Source organism: Lissotriton vulgaris, chromosome 10 (assembly GCF_964263255.1).
Source record: "Lissotriton vulgaris chromosome 10, aLisVul1.2, whole genome shotgun sequence".
Classification (NCBI taxonomy): Eukaryota; Metazoa; Chordata; class Amphibia; order Caudata; family Salamandridae; genus Lissotriton; species Lissotriton vulgaris.
This window is the reverse complement of record NC_141698.1, coordinates 88,325,790-88,338,195: the sequence shown is the minus strand read 5'-3', so window position 1 is coordinate 88,338,195 and position 12,406 is coordinate 88,325,790. Positions and strand designations below refer to the sequence as shown.

The following is a 12,406-nucleotide window of genomic DNA, read 5'->3' as shown; positions in this document are numbered from 1 at the left end:
GCTTGTGCGCCACAGCTTGTATTCCCCGTCCAAGTACACGTTCCTGTTCCTGAATAAAGAAAGATGAGCAAATGATGCTTTATGAACAGATAGATGGTCTCATGAACATAGATATATCCTAAAGGGTGTAGTAGGGTCCAAGGAGGGAATGAGGTAATAGAAATTTTCAGGTAGCTAATGTGTCCCCCACTCGCACCCTATCCATGCACCCATGTTCCTTGTATGTCGTGTAACTTCTGTTCTGTACATGCTAGAAAGACGCAAATACATTTGCGTCCATCCTTAACATGTCAGCTATCCAGTCATGCAAAGAAATCCCGTTAATATGGCTTCTAGGCCTATGGTGCCAACGTCTTTATATGGTGCACTTCGGAATCTCGCACACGTTTTCTCCATGTTTCCTGGCCCAGTCGAGCTAGGCCCTTAAACGAGGCCCCTGAGCCTCATCTCTCCTGTCTCCGAAAACTGTATGCATCCCTGACCCCTGCCTTACTTCCTGCCAGCGAAGCAGTGCCCGGCTCGGCCTGGACTGCCTGCCAAAAAGTGTATTTTGCCTACAGTTATCTGCTCAGCCTCCTCGAAAACACATTCCAGTCTAGTGAAATAGGTAAACATATTCTCTGCTGCAGAGCAAAGGGCCCGGCCTTCCTGTCCTCCTTGCAAGTGATTTACTGAACCTGTTACCATGGTAGGCCCATGGCTCCGCGCATTGCACCAAGACACGTAAGCATGCACTAGCATTCAGTATTGAACGGCCTCTGCCCCAGAGACCTTTTACTTCAGACGTTACATCCTCCAAACATGAGATACCAGATATGTTATAGGTACAGGTTGCCCTGACATCCCAGACACCAGTCTCCTCCACTAGTGCTAAAGTCAAAGCCCCCAGTTCTCCCCAGCTACACGTCATGCTAGTTGCGCGCGCATTCAGGTCATAGGTTTCTGCTGATTCCGCAACTTTCTCTATGCATCCACCCACCTGTGAAGTTTCTTGTGACGTTTCTCTGACATGTCCAGTGCACGCCCATGTGTACGCCTTTTTACACGCCTCCTGTTAGGCACATGTGTTCTTATCTCTTCTCTTTCACCTGTTACGCCTACTGTATTGGTTTCAATTGTACCATTTTACTATATATAATGTGTAATGCTAATAAAACGTTGAATGTCCCTTCCTGAACCTTAGTGGTGATGGAACATGATGTCCAATCCTCGAGGATTTTCCATTAAAGCCCGTATGACTCAGATTCCACGGACTCTGCCTCTCATTTGAATGAGCTGTCTTTTATTGATAATTATATGGAAAAATGATACGGTAAAATTAATTTACCACATTCTTTGGGAAGTTTTTCAGCGAACCGGGATAAGGAATCCCAAAGAGAACGGTCATAGCGACCCAACAAAGCGGAGGCGCTGGCAACCTTCATGTAGGAAGCAGAAGTGGCACACATTTTCTTTCCTACCGAATCCAAAGTTTTGCTGTCCTTGTCTGGGGGAACAGACGAGGAAGTCGATCCATTCTGATTTTTACGTGCCGCTGAGACGATGACCGGATCAGGCTGCGGCTCTGCTCTTAAAAATAACGGGTCAATGTCCGGAGCCCTGTACTTCTTTGCGATCCATGAGGGAACCGCTCCCAAAGAAGCCGGTGTCAAGAACTTATGTTCGGCAGGCTCCAAGAGACCTGGAACCAGAGGAAGTAAAGGTCTCGATGATAACCTTTGATGTAAAGTTTCGAAGATAACTGTAGTCTTCGCAGTAGAGACAGGCATCTCCATATTAAGTTTCGCTGCTCCGCGGCAAAGAACCTCATTAAATGTGATTACGTCATCAATCGGCGATATCCTGCTTGGAGGAGTCGAAGATAACGTCGGTGAGTAATTTCTCTTCGAATTTGTAGATCTTGTAGAGGATCTCGTATCACGTCTCTTGGATGATCGGTGATGTGAAGACCTCGGAGAAGGTGAAGTCCGCCTTCTCACGGATGGAGACTTCCTCTGCGGAGTACGCTGCCGCCTACCAGGAGACTGGGTCACTCGTAAAAGAGGTGACCTTGATCTTGACACGGGTCTTTCCGACACCGGCGACCTGGACCTAGACTTTGGGAGATTGATTCTCCTTATCTTCCAGTCTCTAAGTTCTCCCAACCATCGTGGGGAGATGTTAGCCCCTGTAGGCGATGGCGCTCTTGAAGGCTCTGGAGAGATCTGTACTATATTCAGCCCAGGGGATGAAGATGAACTCCCAGAAACAGCCACAGAAACCTGAGATCGGTCTTTAGAAACCGTTCTAGGTCGTTTAGCTGCAGGAGACGTGGAGCGTGGTCTCTTCGACGTTGATCTTTCCAAAGGGGATCTTCTCGGCGGCGAACTCCTCGGCGGCGAACTCCTCGGCGGCGAACTCCTCGGCGGCGAACTCCTCGGCGGCGAACTCCTCGGCGGCGAACTCCTCGGCGGCGACTTTCTCAGCGGTGGTCTCCTCGACGTCGAGTGTCTCTTAGGTGATGGAGTCAAGCGCCTCGACGACGACGCTTTTTTAGGCGTTGTGTACCTCGATGCCAACTGGTCAGGGCTCTTCGACATCGAAACCTCCAATGCCCGGTTCGACGTCTATGTCATAGCGCCTCTCGACGGCGGCCTTGACTGTTCTTTTGAGCCTCTCGACGGTGAACGTCGACGTCGATGAGACGACGTCGAGTCCCGTCCTCTCGTAGTCGTAGGGGAGCAAGACTTGGATCGCCTACGCTCATGGCGTCTCTCACCTCTCATCGACGGCGAATCCTTCTTCGACGGCGACTTCGACAGAAGACGTGACGCTGATTTCGACGATTTCGAACATACCGGAACTCTAGAAGATCTGTCCCTCGAAGTCGACGGGGAACTTTGTTTTCTCTTCTCCCCTCTTTCCTTATGTTCTTTCCGCTGAGAAGAAGGTTTCCTGGAGTGAAGTTCTTCTCTTCCACTCACGGTTTCACCTCGGTCATGCAGGAACTGAAGCCTGCTCTTCTCCCTCTCTCTTAAAGTTCTATTTGTTAACTTGCTGCAATGGTAGCAAAGTTCTGGCTTGTGTGTAGATGGAAGACAAGCCACACAGACCAAATGAGGGTCTGATTTTGACATTTTTTTTCCACAGGCCGGGCACTTACTAAATAAGGCAGGCATTGTGACTGGAAAAAAGGTAAAAAAAACACAAAAATTGTTGAATTAGTCAGATAAAGACTAAAATTGAAAGAACTACCAGAAAAAAGTGAAATAAAATCACCAACTGGCGAGCTCAATGCTCCAGGATCCTCACAGAAGGAGCCGGAAAAAAGAACTGACTTAACTGTCACCTGTGGTGCATGATGGGAGCCTGGAGGCTCATAGAGGTCTTAAAGGCACGGTGCCAGTTTTTTGTTCCTATTGTTACAATGCAGCCTATCTAGGCTAAAGCTGCCTCTATGGTCCTGCCTGTTTTAACTTTGAAAATAAAGGTGGTGTGTTTCAAAGACAACAAAGGCAGTGCTTTCTTCTTTGCATTTTCATATAATGTCATTTATATGTCTTTATTTCACAAATGTAAAGATTTGTTTCAGGCATTTGGGGGCAGTCTTTTGAGCCTAGTATGGTTATTTTGGGCTGCATATGTATAATGCATATTATCTATCTATATATAGTTATTATATGTGTGTTTATATGTATGTATATATATATATATATATAAAGTACCAATAACTCGCCGCACTCGCCTTGATTTGGTTGCAGTTTCTTTATTTTCAAAACGTGACAAACACCTATGCCTGTATTTGGTTAGCATGGATAATGCCTAAATAAGGGTTGGATTTCTAAGCCTAAACAAGGGCAATGCGAATTGTGCCTAAATAAGGGCATAAATCGGGAAATCTATATACGGTATTTAAAATCGACACAGCACTGTGCCATGGGGTGGTCTCGAAGTCGCTGGGCAAAGGGCTCCATATAGAGGTTGAAGAGTAAAGGCATGAGGGGGCAACCCTGCTGCATCGCCCTCTCCACAACAAAGCTATCTGAAAGCGAGCCATTGACCCGCACTGCTGCTGTTGGAGCACTCTAAATGCTCGCAATCCACTGACGAAATCGGGGCCCCAGACCAAATCGCTTGAGGGTAGCAAATAAATATGGCCAATGCACATGGTCGAAAGCCTTTTCGGCGTCAACCGCTAGTAGTAAAGCTTCTTCTTTGGACTGGTGCACTTTATTAATTAAGTGGCAGAGTCGTTTGGTATTATCTCCACATTGCCTACCCGGGATGAAGCCGAGTTGGTCGGGTCGACCAGGCCCGGCATGTGAGAGTTCAACCGGGAGGCCAGAATGCTTGAGAAGAGCTTCGCATGAATATTCAGTAAAAAGATCAGGCGGTAGTAGATGGAAAGCTCCGGGTCTTTCCCGGGTTTAGGGATGACTGAAATGCAAGCCTGTAACATTGAGGCCATAAGGGACCCCATGTCCGCAAAGGAATTGAACACGCGGGTGAGCAGCAGGGCAAGTTCAGTAAGAAGGTTTTATAAAAGAGGGCGCTAAAGCCATCAGGGCGCGGTGCCTTCATAGTCTTCAGCCGGGCGATATCAGAGATCACCTCTTCAACGCATATGGGAGCTTCCAGGACTTCCGCCTCGCTCGTAGGGAGAGGAGGCACTCCTGCTCCTTGAAGGTATTCAGTGGGATCGGTGAGCAGGGAATGATCAGCGGTTCAGAGAGTTTTGTAAAAAAGAGTGGAAGGCCGACAGTATGTCGGCACCTTTTCCCCTTATCACTCTAATTTCCTGCACCGCATGCTGACTGCGCAGGCAGTGAGCCAGCATACGTCCAACCTCTATTTGAGCCCACATAAAATTTGTGCTTCTGATGGACTATAGCGTACCCAGCCCGGTCAAGATCTAGCCTCCGAAGTTGAAGGCACTCTTTTTCGAACTGTCACCAGATTCTGGAAGCGCCAGTGCGTTTAGCTTCCAGTTCCCCGACATTAGCTTCTAGGGCTGCGCACTTGGACCGTCAGGTTTAATTTTCCTAAGCTGTTTTGGCGATTAGCGCTCCCCTTGCAACCAGTTTAAGCGCCTCCCATACAGAGGATAGTGGCGTAAAACCTGTGTCATTAATCGCTAGGTAGTCAGTCAGGCAACGCTTGATGTCATCCACCACAGCCGGGGACTGGAGTAGCAAGTCATGCAAGCGCCAGTGGGAGATGGGGGAAGATCGGACAGAGGGAAAGCGCATGGTCAAGGTAACGTGTGCATGGTCAGATAGCCGAGTAGTATGAAAAGTCCCGCTCATCTGGGTGTAGACAGCGCCAGGCGTCTCGGATCCCCGCGTTGGGCAACCAGTCACCACCACCTGCTGACAGGGTTCCCGCAACCCCGGACGGCGAACCTGAAGAGTCCAGCTCAGCATCAATGACTAAGTTGAGGTCTCCCCCCACCACCACTATAGAGTCGGGCGTGTGCAGGACGTCAGCATATGCTTGTTTGCGCTTTATAAAAGTATTCAAATAAATAAAATAAATACACGTCGTTTATTTTTGAGAAATGGGTTGCATGATTTTGATGGAGTTGTGCTTTGACATTTCTAGTGTTGCTGCACACTATACACATCTCCTAAATTAAGCCCCTGTTTTCTGTGCCATATTTATCAGCAATTAAGTCCAGATTTAAATATTGGGTTTGACTTTACAGGATTTTGGGATTACTCGGGTCAGAATCATATCTTCACCAGTTAATAACCCATTTTCTCATGTGCTGAATAGCCCAGGATTTAAAATAAATGTCTTTTTAACCTTTCTTTAGCCTAATGTGGTGAATAACGGATCATTGATGGCAAATGTGTAAAAAAATAAATGCAAATAATGATTAAAAAAAAAAAGCAGGAATGTCTAGACATCCACTTTAGATTCCTTCTAGCCCAGGACTTTATTCCTTGCACTGTTAGTGTTCACATGCCGGCTGAGGTTCAATAACTCACCCCAACTGCTCATACATGCTGATAAGACATGATTTAATAAATCTGCAGGTACCCTACAAATCAGATAAGTACTGGGGTACATAGAAGGAAGCATGAACCAGAACCTACACAGGCCACATTTATATCGTCCACTTATGGGGACCTGATCATGGCAAACTCTACAGCCCTTGGAAGCTGGGGCATAAAAATTGAGTGTGAGGGCCAAAGGGTATCCCACAGTGCTGATGCACCAATTCAGCACTGTGACTCAAGCCATACTGAAAGGTGCTCAAGGAACCCACAGCCCCAAATCAACCTCCATGCTCACCCATACAATTTCTCTGGGGAATCCACCAGTTGGGAAGGGGAGACACCAAGGAGAACACAACCACAACAAAACAGAGACAATGTGTCCTAGCTGGGGCTAGCTGCCAACCGCTCTTCATTAAAGGGGCAACCCGTGACAAAAAGCAATTCAGTCCAAGTCAGGAATCCCCCACGTAGGGACAGCCTTCGCCTCTGCAACATACATGGGCTCCAGCAAAATATCGAAACACCACCATTTTGGCAGGACTTTGATGTCCTCATGCTACAAGAGACCTGGGCCCAACCCACTGTCTCACTAACAGACTCCAGAAGCCAGCCTTTAAAGTAAACAGGTGTGGTCGTCCAATGGGAGGCCTATCAAGCTACATCTCTTCAGCTTTGTAGCATACAGCAGGAGAAATTAATCTGGGCTCAAGTATTCACCTCACTCTCGCCCCAAACTCTAAAGACCACTCACTCATGATTATTACCATGTACATTAACCCAACCAAGCATAGGAAAAGGGTGATATTGAAGAAACAGGTGTTAATAACAACCAACCTCGAGTTAAGATATTCCTCCACTAATATTCTGCTATCCAATGACTTCAACATCAACCTATTCGGGGGGCTAATTGGTTGAAGCTTGGATATGGAGTAAGACCTTCCAGTTCAAAATCTACATTTCTTCCTAAACCTGTGTGACTCTCTAGGCCTCAGGCTCTTTTAGTAGCCACACCCCACCTAACTGGACAAGATCTGAGGGTAAGTCTATTTCCGAGATAGATTTTACCCTCAGCATTGTGGGACTTTTTGATCACATCAGAGATTTCTTCCTAGGGCTACCCCCACAATAGCAATCATAGGCTACAGCACATTAAGTTGTCCATCAGCCCTTTAAGACTGGAGCCCGCTCCGCTCACTAGCACCGGGGTGCGGGCAGACAACCTAAAGCGACTGGGATGGGACGACAAAATCAGCCAGTAAACAATGCCATGGATCATAGCTGTACTAGCCAAAGTCATAGCCCAAAACAACTCTCCTATCAGGCAGTGGTCTCTCCTAATTGAACAAATCATCCAGTAAACCCTAGTCAAACTCCTACCACTGGCAAAGCCATGCAACATGGCCTTTTCTAAATTCAAACTAACAGAAGATCTAAAGCTGCTAAAAAGTAGAGTCAACCATAACACACAAGCTGCTACTAAGCAACCTTTCTCCATGGCTGCAAGAAACAGCCTGAATCTATTAAGATCCTTATTCAGGAGAGCACTCTGGTGTGCTAAAAGGGAAAGAAATGAGGACAACTGTAATGGTTTTTAAACCACACTCACCACTCACAGGCCTCCACTTAGTTTTTGAAGTGCATCCCTGTCGTCCGGTGTATGCCCACCCTCTATCAAACCAGGTTTTTAGAGGGCGAGGACACCAATGATGAAGCATGACACCAGGTGGGGTGTGAGGCCAGTCCTTCACTTTTTGTGAGATGTCTACACTCACTATGCAAGTTTAAGCAACTGCATGTCACTTTTCTAGGCGCTGCCCCACTTGTGTTTAACTTCACCTGCTAGCAGCCAGTAAGGGAAGGAACCCAAGACATTTTGGTCCCAGATTAATCAAGTCACAATTGGAAGCAGGCGGGCCGAAAAGCTTAATTCATCTTAGCAGCCTGACAGGCACCTGCAGCGCCAGACTTGTGCCCTCAAAAGCCAGCAAAATGGCTGGCCCCGCAAATCCTCCAGAATCTTGGAGTAGTTAAGAGGAACGCTGCACACAAAAACTGGCAACACTGCGCAAAGACTGAGCTCCTGGCCCTAAAGGGTTATCCACTGCTTTCCTCGCTTAAGACCCAGCTCTCTGGTCCGAGGTATTAACTCCTCTGTTCAAACACTGCCTGGCAACATATTCCATCCCTGAGTCTTGGACAGGATCTATAATCCAACCAATTTTTAAAGAGGGCTCGAAATCTAACCCTAGTCACTACTGTCTCATAGCTCTAATTGGCAACAACGCCAAACTGTACGCCAGCCTGCTACTTGAGGACCTCAAAGCCTGGGCGGAATTTCATTAGATCATACCCAATAATCAATGTGGTTTCAGGGACAAGTGTGGCACCTCCTAAACCTGATGGCTCTGGCCCTCATGTGCGACAAAGCATTCAAAGGCAAAAGGGTGCTTTACTCCTGCTTCGTGGACCCTCCGGTGTAAACTGCAGGGCTGGGGGCTGCCAGACGGCCTACTGAGAGCAATAATATAGTTCCACACCAATACATGTGTTTGAATCAAACTAGGAGATGGCACCTGCATCTCAAGGTCGATCTCCACGAGCTCTAGATTGAAGCAAGGCTGCATGCTGGACCTCTGCTATTCAATTTATACATAGCTGACATGTTGCGGCAACTTGATGAAACAAATTGCCACCTGCCTAAGCTAGGAGGTCAAAGCACGTCACATCTGTTCTATGTGGATGACCTGGTGTTTCTCAGACAAAGGTCGGCCTCCAACGGCACTTGACCACCTTACACAACTACTTAAGCAAGTACATGCTGAAAATTAATCAGGAAAAGACAAGTCATATTTAGCCAAAATCATACCAGGCTCATTGGTGGCTGCTCAAGGGCTCCAGGCTCCAGCACAGTAAGTACTACAAACACTTACGAATAGTGATAGACGGCAAATGGTCACTCACGTCTCACATTTTCCACATAAAGAACAAGGGCTCTAGCCTAATGTTCGCCCTGCTATCTATTGTGCCAAAGCTACAAGGCCCAAGCCTTGACACCCACCTTCAGGTGATGAAAGCAAAAATCATACCAAATCTAACATACAGGTGCGAAGTCACCCTGGGCCAGGAAGCAGGGACCGTAGACAAACTGGTCACCAAGATATACAAATCCACTTTGCTTCTCCCTAAAAGAGCATCACTGGTGCAAGTAAGACTTGAGTTCAACATCACAAGTCACCACTGGACCAGAGGCAGCTGCTTCCTCAACTTCTGCCACAATCTCAGACATGCACCACCTAAGACCATGCATGGCCTAATCTGGCATGAACTTGGGCATTGTGACTCAAAAACACCTTCATTCAAACAACACCTCGACGCCAAACTATCTGAATTTTCTCTAGCCTAAGCTTGGAACAAACGTCTCGCAACATATCTTCAAGAGCCTAGCAGCCCTAATGGCCAATAAATTGTCAAAATTAGCAGACAGGACAACTCTGTGAAAGCGCTCTCACGCGTGTTCAGTCAAACTCATATACCCAAGCTGCAGTGCTACATCACCTGCACCTACCCAATGTGGATCAAACTGCGGCTTGTAGCATTAAGAATGGGAGAGTGGAACATCCGTGCCCATTTCCTGCCCTGGCACCGCCTAGTTACCCACGACACCAGCTGCCGTCTATGCAGAGAAGGCAAAGAAACCATAAGTCACATCTTATGCACCTGTCCTCAACTCATGGAGCAAAGGAGAAATCTTCTCTGAGTTGACCTTATCTGGCTAGGGGTGCATACATGCTGGCAAGCAGTGATCGCCAGCCTGAATCCAGAAAATACATCACTAAACATTAAAACTGTCAAATCTCTTCAAACTGCAGCAAGCAAACTGGACTCGGCCAACTGTACTAACAATGAAGTATCTTCCTTTCTAACACCAAAAACCTCGCACCGTGCTGGCCGCTACTACCATCTGTAAAAAATGAGGGAGGCAGACCTTGCCACATTTCTGAAATGCATTACACCTCACGGCTTGGACTGCACAAGGCATACCTTTGCAAAAGTACCCGCTTGCTGTCCGCCACAGCTCAGCCGATTATCGCACTTTAAGTACTGTGTTATGCGACATTTGCACATGCTTTCAGTGCCTTTGTCAAGCCGGTCCTCCTTGTTTGCTGCCCTACCTAATTTTAAAGAACGGTCTATTGCTTTTAAAGACCACGCTCACCATCCTGAGTCACTCATTACGCCCTGTCCTGTACTAGGTCCGAGGCCTCATTCTGTTCATCGATTACATTTTTATTGCACTAGAAGCAGCACGACCTACAAGAACTAGGGCCATAGGCACTTGTGATACCGATTTGTGATTTTATCTGCATGTTGTTCACTTTTCTTCTATCCTTTGTAAAGGTTTTTATTAACCATACATTAAAATACAATACTCCGATGGAATGGCGTGGTGTTGAGGGATCCAACTTGTGCGATTTACACAACCACAAAACAAGAAAGCACAGTGGCTTTAATAATTATATATATATTTTTAAGTAGAAATGTCAACGTAATTTGCCTTGTATGTCAATGTTAAGCAGTTTTAGGACCAACCAAAGTGCTTGCAAATCCAACACAAACAGAAATTAGACTTTTTTGTTAAAAAGAACACTGATTGATATTTCCTTCTCATGTTTTGTTGATTGGAGAAGAAATGACAGTGAAACACCAACATTCTCCATGCTTATTTTTACCTGGTCAGCCTTCCGTTAGTATGTTTAGTACTTCGGACTTGCTGCACACCTACATAAGATAACTATTATTTCAGTGTATGTGGTAAACACAAGAAGAACAGCAGGCCTACCTCTGCAGTGATTCCAGTAATCCCTCCAGCCACCGCACTCTCGACAAACTCCAAAGTGGGCATTTTGTTTGTGACAGCCACATGTTGACTGATATTCTTAAGTATCCTGAGCTCCAAATCTTGCAAGGATACATGGAATTCACTCTTGCTCACGCATTTGGATGACAGCCATTGCAGAAGCGATTCTGGCAAATCTTCCTCATTGTTTCCAAAAAATAACACCTTAACAGATTCCTTTACTTGGGCATTTACCTAACAATCCAATAAAGAATCAATTATTTTTAAAATTTCACACGTCTTAATGCCATTATACTTTTGAAAATAGACTTAAATTGATGAACTTTAACTTACCAAGCAAGACCATAGACGTTTTGAAACTACTTCCCTCTTTGCTTTGCCAGCCCACCCATATTCCCCGCAGTAAGATATTGGGCATTCAAAGATATGCAGCTTGCCAACCCAGTGATTTCATAAAACCCTGAAACCTGATCAGCTGCACATGTAATTGGAATTTTCTTATAATGTGTAATACAACTATTACACAACCATAGATGCCTAGATAATTTTTCACATAAAAAAGTTTGAGTTATTATTCCCAAAACTAATGTTGGCTCTTCAACTGAACCAACTAGGAAGCACCAAATTAAAAGACTACAGCCTTTAGAGAAAACATGTGCTACATCTTAACTGTCAACAAACCTCTTTACGCCCATGAAAACATTATATGGCAAACACTCTTTACATCGCAGAGCATTTTCTGTCCAGCATCTCGAGTACCACGTCATATTTAAAAAGACTAATCAACAGTGAAGTACTCAACATAGTAGTTTTTGTATCTAAACACCCTATTCTGCGTGTGCAACCCTATAGATTGCCTACATAAGACTTACTTGTTCATGTATGGTTTCCATTTTTTCACAGTTGGACTTAAAGCTTTGCCAGTTCCACAATTCTGCTTTAATTTCAGCCAACTCTAACTCCAGATGCTGAATTTTGTTCATCAGGGACTCCTCTTGCTCACCAAATCCTCTACTGAAAAAAGAAGCATGAAACAAAGTGTAAAAAAAGAAAATAAATTCAGAAAACAACGTTCACCTCTCCTCAGTTTAGCAATCTGTTGCACCTAAATAATATGTAGTACAATACATTCAGTTAGATTATAATATTCTACTTAATAGGTCTCATATTAGGTTGGTTGCAAATACCTTTTGAAATGCAGAACAATTAACAGATTTAAAAATTGTTCCCCTTTTGAAAGGATTCATTCTTCTTAAGTTGCACAAATGGGATATGGGTGTTCTGGTCATCAGGGTCTAGGATCGACACCACTCTTACAACCCATCCTCCTCCTTCTGATCTTTAATATTGGCTTACTGAAAAGATACACAAAGTGCCCTCTCTCCAAAGTACTCCACTTCAAAGAATGGCACACTTGTTTTTGTAGTCTAGATAATCAACAGAACTTGCTAAGGATTCAGAAATATTTCAGAAAACCAATGCACTTCTCATCAGAAACAATTTGTATATGGTTAGGTCCATTTCATTAAAAACTAGTGATTTAAATAAAACGTTATGTATCAACCAA

The 12,406-nt window shown here is 45.4% G+C and overlaps 1 protein-coding gene across 8 annotated transcripts in view; it reads right to left on the bottom strand.

The window, feature by feature from the left end:
- Nucleotides 1-12,406, bottom strand: part of SUN1 (Sad1 and UNC84 domain containing 1) — a 316,273-nt gene that overhangs the window by 50,472 nt on the left and 253,395 nt on the right. For 5 of the 8 annotated variants that reach the window (XM_086940550.1, XM_086940553.1, XM_086940552.1 and 2 more), the window contains 2 exons: nucleotides 11,712-11,853; nucleotides 10,822-11,073 (listed from right to left, as the gene is read on the bottom strand). In XM_086940550.1, coding sequence (XP_086796676.1) covers nucleotides 10,822-11,073; nucleotides 11,712-11,853 — 394 coding nt within the window. The remainder of the gene's footprint in view (nucleotides 1-10,821; nucleotides 11,074-11,711; nucleotides 11,854-12,406) is intronic. The other 3 variants (XM_086940554.1, XM_086940551.1, XM_086940556.1) reach the window with 1 other exon arrangement.